The 10,512-nt window shown below is 30.4% G+C and overlaps 4 protein-coding genes across 5 annotated transcripts; 3 read left to right on the top strand and 1 right to left on the bottom strand.

Annotated features, from left to right (window-relative positions):
- The first annotated feature begins 3,643 nt into the window (after window positions 1–3,643).
- On the top strand, window positions 3,644–5,079 carry LOC122401182 (probable 28S ribosomal protein S25, mitochondrial). 2 transcript variants are annotated; one of them, XM_043403152.1, is made up of 4 exons: window positions 3,644–3,916; window positions 4,110–4,322; window positions 4,550–4,656; window positions 4,768–5,079. In XM_043403152.1, the coding sequence occupies exons 2-4, from the start codon at window positions 4,186–4,188 to the stop codon at window positions 5,034–5,036; spliced, it is 513 nt and encodes a 170-aa protein (XP_043259087.1). In that variant the 5' UTR covers window positions 3,644–3,916; window positions 4,110–4,185; the 3' UTR covers window positions 5,037–5,079. The 2 variants fall into 2 exon arrangements, with proteins under 2 accessions (XP_043259087.1, XP_043259085.1); XM_043403150.1 differs by having other exon boundaries at window positions 3,644–3,920.
- A 359-nt stretch (window positions 5,080–5,438) lies between these two features.
- Window positions 5,439–7,172, bottom strand: LOC122401129 (probable RNA-binding protein 18). Its single transcript, XM_043403081.1, has 6 exons — window positions 7,070–7,172; window positions 6,621–6,834; window positions 6,405–6,502; window positions 5,955–6,168; window positions 5,808–5,884; window positions 5,439–5,725 (listed from the first exon to the last, which is right to left on the bottom strand). The coding sequence occupies exons 2-6, from the start codon at window positions 6,624–6,626 to the stop codon at window positions 5,512–5,514; spliced, it is 609 nt and encodes a 202-aa protein (XP_043259016.1). The 5' UTR covers window positions 6,627–6,834; window positions 7,070–7,172; the 3' UTR covers window positions 5,439–5,511.
- On the top strand, window positions 7,149–10,232 carry LOC122401130 (E3 ubiquitin-protein ligase PPP1R11). Its single transcript, XM_043403082.1, has 5 exons — window positions 7,149–7,365; window positions 9,438–9,546; window positions 9,631–9,789; window positions 9,872–9,981; window positions 10,067–10,232. The coding sequence occupies exons 1-4, from the start codon at window positions 7,276–7,278 to the stop codon at window positions 9,895–9,897; spliced, it is 384 nt and encodes a 127-aa protein (XP_043259017.1). The 5' UTR covers window positions 7,149–7,275; the 3' UTR covers window positions 9,898–9,981; window positions 10,067–10,232.
- LOC122401128 (succinate--hydroxymethylglutarate CoA-transferase) lies at window positions 7,575–9,180 on the top strand. The gene is made up of 2 exons (XM_043403080.1): window positions 7,575–8,832; window positions 8,950–9,180. Exons 1-2 carry the CDS (start codon window positions 7,771–7,773, stop codon window positions 9,178–9,180), a joined length of 1,293 nt encoding a protein of 430 aa, XP_043259015.1. The 5' UTR covers window positions 7,575–7,770.
- Window positions 10,233–10,512: the final 280 nt, after the last annotated feature.

Below are 10,512 nucleotides of genomic sequence, written 5' to 3'. Positions count from 1 at the left end.
ATCCTACAACATGGTTGGGGACCAGAGGAACACAAACAACATGCGACTCACCAATGATGAACTTCATGAGATGTATCTTTGGGATGCTGCTGCCTAGTAGAAGTCATCGAGCAAGTCATCAGTCATCAGTCAGCTTGGTCTTGTTGGTCTTCAGAATCAGGCCCAGAAACTGTAAGAAGCCAGCAAGAAAACAATTATAATCTATTGTTAAAATTATAGAGATTTGTAATAAAAATTGAAAATATAAATTTATACTTACAATGTTCGCTCGTAGAGCATCGCTCAATAATCCTCTTCAGTGATGCACTGACTCTAATTCCGCAAACGTGTTTTAATTTCAAATGAAAAAATTGTCATGTTTATTACAAGTTATTAAATTAAATTACCGCGACCGAAGATTGAAAACGGCGAACAAATAAATCTATTCTCGCGATTCAGAAAACAAGAAGAGCCACGATGCTCTGGAAATACTTTAAAACTGCGTAAAAAACACTGCTTCTACTATCGCGTTTGCCTGACTACGTTGTACAACTTACTCAGGGTCACTTTACCCTGGAAAACAAACTGTTGCTACGCACAATCACTGAATCTACCGGCCGCATTGCGCGCGGCCAACAAATTTCCTGGAAAAAGAAGCTGAAACGAAAGGAACAGGAGACAAGAAATACAACAAGCACACGTGTGCTTTTCCTATCAGTTTTCTTTTTTTCTCTCCTTATTCAATATTCGTCAACAGAAATACTGCTTTACTTAGAACTGTTATTCGTTACGACTAACCGTAAAAGGTCAACGCCTCGAAGGCGAAACATTATCAAACGATGTGTATTTTAACGATAGAATATTATCCACGAAAATAATTACTTCAAAGAAATTATTCAATTTACAAAAATAATATCACCAACTTTCACAGTTAGAGTTGTAGGAACGATTATATTTATTTTATCGAATGTTTGAATACATCGTAATTTTTATAAATATTCCGAAATTTGTAAAAGTTAAAGTTCTATGGGATCGGGAAAGTAAAATGCCGTTTAAATTTAGGAAATATTTTATTCTTCCTATGCGCTGCGATGGTTCGCTTTAGCTGACCCGATGCGGCCACACATTCACTCACATACATACACTCACGCATTCAATTGTTTTTCACACTCACTCATGTTTTCACTCATCCTTGTCGCTCGGCTCGGAGGCGAGCGGAAGTCTTTTTCTTACTTGTCGCCGGCCGCTACAGTTCGTTAATTATTTATGCTTTAATAGCATATTCCAACTACGTAGTTGCTACGTTTTCTTAAACTTGCATCGAAAATGTATGCAAATTACAATTACAACAATTCATAAAGACAGATTTATAAACAATCAATTTAATAAATAATACTCGCGGCCAGAATATAGTTAAATGTAAACCATTCCAATTTACCCTTAATGTCTATCGTTAGCCATTCCTAAGTATCACACAATCGAAAGTACTTTGATATATGTATATCGAAAAAGTTAAAAAATTCATTAACCATTTTCATGATTTATCTTAATACGGACCGATTATAAAATTATGTATCAACAAATAACTTAATAAATAGATAAAAATATATAAATATTAATATGTATGTTAATTTTTGTTATAATAAGTTAAACGTTACCAATATTCCCTTCGAAAGTCGAATTGTCTGCCATCTACCGTGGTGTCTACGCGCCAATATTCCATGGCGTCGTATTTCAATTAGAGACTGCCAGAGAAATAAAATACAAATTAAAGTCAAACGCATTGAAGTAAACATATCTAATCATAATTAAGCAATAATTGATGTACAAGATACGTTATTTCGTTCAGGGAGATGTAATGAATCGATGCCGGTTAGATATCGAAGAAAACGCATAAAAGCCGATTCAGTTTTTGCGACAATTCCCACTTAATTTATAACAGGAACGTATAAATATTACACGAAAGCAACGTTCGAGAGTAAACGCGTGTAGCAATAATGATGAAATATCAACAGGTTAGAAATACGCACCTCGTTGGTCGCGAAACGCCGACACGTCTCGACACGTCTTGCTATGTCAACTTTCAGATTACGAATGACAAATCCTCGCTCTGCCCAATAACGCTCACGGGGAGGGGGGAGCTCAAATATCTCGCGAAGCCTATACTGCGAAAAGAAAGGTTCAACCACGTTTTCAAAACATCGTTAATTCGCATAACTAAGAATGCCCCAGGTAGAAACTGCAGATACAGAAAAAAAGAATGAAGACAGTAAGTCTACATACTAAAATAACGTAAATAACCATGACGTTAGAACCGTACTGACGAATGACAGTATGATGTATAAATTAAATATAACTCACATTTTTCTCGGTTTATGGTAGCAGATGACAGGGTTCTTGAATTTGTTAATTCACTTCGATGATTACATGTAATTATGATTTACAAAGTCACATTTCTTATGTATGAAGTGCGTAGTACGTGAGACGACGAAAGTTTCCCTTTGATTATTTATTGATCGAAAAATTTCGTTGATCTGTCACTTCCCATTTCACAGCACTCACTGCATCTAAATGACACGTTTTGAAATAAATATATCTTTTATAAACAATTGTTTAATCAACAATTTGATGTTGCTTACACCACCGATTCAATTAGAGGTTGTGTTTTAACGAAATACCGACCACGTGAAAAATTAACTTCGTAGCGCACTCTGTGTTTAAGACAATTATTCGAAGAATCATATCGACGTCGGTAACGCCAGCAAAGTTACGAATTTTGTTTTTGATGCGATATGGACCAAAAATAAAAAAAAAAATGTTTTGTCTTCATTCAAAATTATTTACGCACTGTACTTCACGACTCACGTAATGTTACACACAATTACAATCTGTGAACTACTTTTAAAGCAGTGCTGTTATAATCAAAGCGTAAAATCTGTTACTATTGTTTACTATTAGTAAAGGTATTGTAGTACATACTAAATTATACACTGAAGGCGTAAGACACTAATATATATCGTTCTTTATAAATTTAAATAAAAACATTAATATTTTTTATAACTCTATAAACGTTTATATTGATGATAAGTTGTCGAATTGTGTAGTAGTTTATTTTAAAAAAATATCGTAATAGGAAATTTTATCAGTAAGAAACTTCATTTGTTTATCATAACAATTTACATTAAAAATGGCATTGATCGAAATGCTACAACATTTTAGTTTAGTTTTAGTACATATATAAATTTTAAAAAGAATTAAGATCAAATAAACTTTTCTTCTATCTTTTCTAGAAAGGAAAAATTAAACGAAATCTTATATGCATTTATGTAGGTGCACATAGAGCAAAGTACCTATAATGAAAAAAATATTGTAAAATTTATTTTACGGAAATAGACGTTTTAAGACCCTCTGACTATATTTTAATTATTGAAAAAAAAGAAATTTTTTTTATTATTCCTATGTATGTCCATATATTTCAGTTGTTAAGAGCGAGAAGGCAAATGTGAAGCCTTTCTCTCTCGACTTCCACGAGGCGATCCGAAATTACTTCGGGCAGCTTCGGAGAATCAAGAAAGAGGGCATGCGTCAGTTTGCCTTTGTCGACTTTCCGAAACTCCACGAGCTCACGTACGCGTGATCTGGCATGTGTGCGTGTGCACCCGGTGGTGCTTTTCTGGCATCTCTGTACCGTATCTATAGCAAATTAACTCTGTATCAACAGTACAGGTAGTACACACGGTGAAAAATCAAATTTTTATAGAAAAAACCCATAATCCGTATAAACAAAGATACGTTTAAAAGATTTCATCGCTATTGATGATATTAGTTAATTTGATACGAAACGCAAGGTTATGAGAGTTATTACACGACTGTACAACAGAAATAATTCTTACTTAAAAACGGAAGAAGTTGTATAATGTAATAAATTCATATTGTTGTAGGTACATACGTTTTGTACTTTCAGACTTCTAGTTCATTTAGTACAAATTTAGAAATGTCGCAAAAAAAAATAAAAATTTAAATGTGATAACGAAAAAATGATATTTAAAATGCATTTAATGTAAAATGAAATCTTTAAAAATGGAATCTGTACATGTTTGTAATACAAATTTCATGTTTCATTTCAACAGAAACGTGTCTAATTTGGGGAACTCAGTGAAAATATAAGTTTGTTCTTTAGATCATTTTTATTAAAAAACAGTCAAAATGCCGTTTATGATCGGTCCAAGTCCTATACGTAGAACATTAAAATATTTAGAAGCTGGCAAACTAATTCTCAAAGATGCGATACATATATTTTCCATTAATTATAATACACACGGATCAAATCATCAAGGAACTAGGCAAGTTTTAGGTTATTTTCATCAAGTTATGCTTACAAAATTGTATGTTTGTAAAAACTATAAACAAATTGATGAATTTCGATAATAAAAATACGTACTATGATATTTTTTATGTTTCATATAACGTGGTTTATAATTAGATATTTTTTTTAAATATATTTTCTGAAATTGCAATTATAAAATCTTTATGTCTCGTACATCAAATTTCACATATACTTTATATTTAGGGATTTTGTGTTTTGGAATTTACCTCAAATTAAATATAAAAATCCAGCAGTGCAGGTTATTACTTTTAGAAATTTGACACCAACACCTTTCATAAGATGTTATTATGGTACGTACAAAAGGTTCACTTAATAAATGTATACCTTTTAAAATTATTTTAATGTCCATTATATTACATAGTTGCCAGTGATAAATCTAAAACTCTCTTTAATCTACACAGGTAATGGCAAAACTATGTTAATTGATGTGGATAACAAGAGTAAGGATGATATATTACAGCATCTTTGTCAAGTGGTAGGTAAAACACAAGACCAATTGGAAATTGAAAATATAATTAGGAGAAAACAAGACAATCCTGCAAATTTTGGTGTTGGTTGTTCAAAAAGTTGTATTTGCACAGTTCCTAATCAAGTACCATGTCCTGGTATAGTACCTTTACCATTTCATATGCGTGGTAAAACAAAAAATGCTAAGAAAAATGAAATGTAAAATTATTCAAACAATTCTATTGTAAATATAATAAAAGTAACCATCACAGTAATCATTTAATGTTCACTTTATTTGATTACTTGCCATTTATATTTGTATGTTTTGAGTTCCGTAATCTTAAATAAAAGGATGAACGTGTTTAATATATATATTCGTTTATTATAAAAAGATATCATAGATTATGAAAATACATGTACATCAATGTACATATTAAGCATTGCATTATCAATTAAGATACTCGTGTATCTAACGCGCTTACATCACTGTAGGAATCATGTTTGATTAGTAAAAAACGATACAAAAGATCAACTAAAAAGTATAAGACTTTATAGTACAAAAAACTTAATACACAGAGATCATTTAAATAGAAAATATAAATAATATATGAACTATGGTCATGGAACAAATGTTGGTCGGTAAAAATAAATTGTTTAGTTTTAATCACAACACTATGAAATAAAAAAAAGGATTTAAATTATCTCCTAGGTTTGTAACGGTTATATGGCTTATTATTGTGATAGTGATTTCGATTATGATAACGGGTCGACGTGGACGGTTTTGGATTTTCTGGTTTTTGATATAAATGTATTACAGGTGACCCATTCAAAGGTTTATTTAGTTCAAATTCTTCTTCCGATTCTTTCATCAATTTAAGCTTTGCTTCTATCGCTTGAATTGCTGTTTCACGACTGTTGTAAAGAAGATATTCATATAAATAATGTTAATAATATTTTTTTGTACTATGAAAATATTATTGAACCAACAACCTACCTTATTCTTTTATCTTCTTTCTTAGCTCCAGCCAAAGCAGGTATGTCTATTTTTGGTTTTGGTTTATCCATGTCAGACTTTAAAATGAAACACCGTTACTAATTTTTATATAATTAATAAAGATAAAAAATATTATTTTAGTAGTACCTCTGTCACACTATGAGCCCATCGGACAATAATATTTTTTGCTCCTACTTTCAAGTTATGCAAAGCATCCTTGGCTGCTTCTGCATCTTCAATTGTTTTATAGGTAACAAATGCGTATCCTCTTGGTTGACCAGCTTGTGGGCCTGATCGGTGGAATAGGAGGTCGAACTTTTCAATTGTTCCATGTTTTTGGACGAGTTTTAGGAGTTGGTACCAGTTGACAGATAAAGAGTTAGTTTTTTCAGATATTTTCCATTATGAGATTATATTATTTTTCAGTAGTAAAATACTATACTATAGAAGCCTAACAATGAAAGATCATGAACAAGACAAAGACCTTTTACAATTATAAATTAGAATGAAATGATGTCCTACAATTTGTCTCATTTAAAAAGCTGTTGTCTTAATTATGACCTTCCCTTGTAAGAAATAATTTACATAAATACTTACTCATTAATTCTTAAATCTAAATTGCCCACCCACAATCTTCTGTCCTCCACTTGATTTGACTTTATTGGTTCTAATGGTAGAGGAACTTTAGTAATTGGCTACAAAAAAAAAAAGACAGTATTATTGAAGACGCAATACGTATATATTTACGGCGTTCAATGAATTTTAAAACGATCGCATAACCTTTATGTACCTGAAATGCAAACGAATCCTTACCTCCATATCAATGGAGTCTAAAATAGTATTAAATTAATACAGTGAAGCCACAGTTGTTGTTATCGATCTCAGTATGTATTTCCGTGAAAAATTAGACATTGGATTTCGTGTATTTATAGGAAATCTTACAAATACAGCAAACCTCTCATACAGTCACTACACGGTAGTTTAGCAAATTGTTCATCTTTACGGGCAATTATAAACACCGTAATATCTGTTTTCAAAACAATATAAATATACTAGGCGAATATATTGCTTATATTTGCTAATAAATGTCAAAATTAAAATTGAATTTCATTGTATTTTATTATGGCAAAATATTTCGATTATTTTCGAAGTTAGTATAAAATTCGATCATTTTGTGTACTTATTTTTTGCATTATAATCAGATTGAAAAAATATTAGCAAAATGTAAGACGTGCATATATATATTGTAAATAGATAATTACGTTTGTTGCGTATGAATTGAAAAACAATTTTTCTTCGCAAATGTATCGAAAATAATGACCGGTAAACAGACTCATACCAATTTTAAACATGGCGTCGTTTTTATCAGATTACGAATAATGACAGTATGAAGTAACCGTAATATTGTATCACGGCGAAACAATTATATGTAGTTTTATCGTACTAATTTGAAGACGAGGGATTCCAGATGGAGAGATCAGTGATGTCTGAGCAATCGGCTACCCAATTACAAACAGAAACTGTTTTAGAGACAAATGTTACAGATTCTGGATCTCAGGTATGCTTATCTCAACACGATACTACGTCATTATTCAGATATGATAGTAAATATTTGAGATAGAAACGCCTTTTTTGTATTTTTAATTTATAAAAAATAATACGGTAATTGATATTTAAAATTAAAAAATACTTCTTTTGTCTTTTACATCAATGAAAAATAGTATGACAGTATATTTGAAGTAAAAACACTTTTTTTTCGTATTTACATTTATAAAAAACTACGCGTACGTGTTTGATACTATTAATAAGGTGTAGTATTAAACCTTCATAAAGTTGTTTGTGGTGAAAGAGTTACCAATTTTGTGTAATTGAATGTAAATTTGTGATTTTGTGAGAATAATAAAAGTTATTTGTGAAAATAAGACAATTTACTGTGGATTGGAAGCATACAAAATTATACATCATGCTTGCCTTCTTGTCAGAGTGTGCAATAAGAACAAGATTTGTATTAAGTGCGGGTAGTATCAAGATTCAAAGAAATCTTTGTACAACTATCGAAGATTGTAGGTCACCTCTGGCTGGTATTCGTATTTTGGATCTAACAAGGATTGTGGCTGGTCCTTATTGTACTATGATCCTTGGTGATCTTGGCGCTGAGATTTTAAAAATTGAAAGACCAGGTGGTGGAGATGAAGCAAGAAAGTGGGGTCCACCATTTGTGGAAGGAACACAAGAATCACTTTATTTTCTTAGTGTTAATAGAAACAAAAAGAGCATATGCATTGACTTAAAAAACGGTAAAGATATAATCTATGAACTGGCAAAAAAGTCTGATGTTTTGGTAGAGAATTATGTTCCTGGAAAGTTAGGACAAATGAGTTTAGGATATGAAGACATTTCCAAGGTAGCACCACACCTTATATATTGTTCTTTGACTGGTTATGGATACGAAGGTCCTTATATGAATAGACCAGGATATGATGTAATTGCTGCTTCCATAGGAGGTTTGTTAGACATAACAGGTCCAAAGGATGGACCACCTTGTAAAGTTGGAGTAGCTGTAACTGATTTAGCAACAGGTTTATATGCTCATGGAGCTATAATAACAGCATTATATCAAAGAACAAAAACCAATAAGGGACAATGGATTAATTGTAATTTATTAGCAACACAAGTTGCTAGTTTAATAAATATTGGTTCAAATTATATAAATGCTAACAAAGAAGCAACACGATGGGGTTCTGAACATGAAAGCATCGTACCATATGAAGCTTTTCCAACAAAAGATGGATATATGACTGTTGGAACAGGAAGTAACGTGCAATTTTTAGATCTACTTAAAAAAATGCAGTTACCAGAATTGTTTGATGATGATAGATTTAAAAATAACAGTGCTAGAGTAGAAAACAGAGATGAACTGTTACAAATTCTTAGGAGGGAATTCAAAAAAAGAAGTAATAAAGAATGGGTAGTCATATTTGATGGTTCTTCTTTTCCATATGGTCCAATAAATACACTAAAACAGGTATAAACTAATGGATGTTCAGATAATAAAAATCAACTTAATTTATTTTATAAATTATAAATTATAATAAATGTTTGGATAGCTTGAAACTTACCTTTACATAAGACAATTTTATAGGTATTTGAAGATCCTCATGTAAAACACACAAAAATGGTACAAGAAATGGAACATTCCACAGGGAAGAACATAAAAGTTGTTGGTCCTGCTGTAAACTACAGTTATGCTTCAAATAAAGTTAGATTAGCACCTCCTATGTTGGGACAACATACAGAAGAAATATTAAAATGTGTTTTGAACTATTCTGATGATAAAATAAATATGTTAAAGAGAACTAAAGTGGTGCAATAAAAAAAATTGTTTTTGAAAAATATGTAATCTTTAAACTTTATCAGTAAATGAATTAAATAAAAGAAATAAATTATATATTTTAAATATATAAATTTTCATTATATGTTCTTATTATAGTAAGAAATAATTTATGTATAGTTAACAAAAAAATAAATATCTTTTTAAACATGTTTTTACGATTTATTATAGTTATATCGCTTATCAATTTACAAATACAAAGGACAATAATTATGCTGTTACTTTTTTTACTTTTCCAGGATGTACCAACTGTTCGATTACGTCTGAGAAAACCAAAATCTAACAAGAAGGTTCAGTGGACTCAGGGTACCGTGGACAATGAACATATGAATAAAAAGAAGTCTAAATGTAAATTTTCATTAAACAATTGCCCATTTTTGATATAATAATTTTCATGCTTTATTATTTACTTATATTTACATGATATTTTAGGTTGTTGCATTTACGAAAAACCACGAACTTTCGGCGAAAGTAGTTCTGAAGATAGTGATGATGAATGTGAACATTGTCATGGACATAAAGATGTTCATAAGAGAATTATACAGCATAGTACAGAAACTTCTAAAGAAGAAGGAATTTCTCCTAATTCTGGTAATTTAATCTATTAAAACCAGTATGTGTGTAACTTTAATAATGTATAATTTGCTTAAAATGTTTGTATATTTGTGTACAGAATCAATAGTAAAAGCATCTACATAAGTATTGATGTCATACTTTTTCCAAATGAAAGAAGCATCACCTGTATGTTTCTTGTATCAATGTTATTTAGGAGATGAAGAATAGGTATGAAACTCAAATTTTTACTATTCTGTGTTGCATGAAATGTGTAATGCCAATGATAAGTATGATGTTAAATTTCATTTTACAGGAAATTCGAAATATCAGTGGAAGAATTACAATTTTTAATACAACTATATTATTAATATTCATATTATTGGCATTGACATTTTTGAATAAGTACTACCAGTCAGATTTACAGTATTTATACTCTCAATAAAAAATTGGTAGGACATATCATTATTATTAAAAAGAAAGAGACGAAAAATATAGACTTTTATTATTTATACGGTCAATTGTTGTTATATTATCTAATGGATGTATAGTATATTGAGTTGGTATGACTTATAAATATCGATATTTATTAAATAATTTTAAATGTATATATTTACACATCTTGTTGGTATCATTAGTAGTATTCATAGTTCCTATGATACAGAGCATGTATATTATATCTTAGCCATTTTGAAAGTATGAAAGTTATTTAAAATGTTTTGTATTATTGTAAGTAATCAAAAAGGTTATCAATGAATTCAA

Source organism: Colletes gigas, unplaced genomic scaffold, assembly GCF_013123115.1.
Source record: "Colletes gigas isolate AHSC1104 unplaced genomic scaffold, ASM1312311v1 Colletes_gigas_Sc00022, whole genome shotgun sequence".
Taxonomy (NCBI): domain Eukaryota; kingdom Metazoa; phylum Arthropoda; class Insecta; order Hymenoptera; family Colletidae; genus Colletes; species Colletes gigas.
Note: the sequence above shows the minus strand (reverse complement) of the source record. Positions and strands in the feature narration are given on the sequence as shown.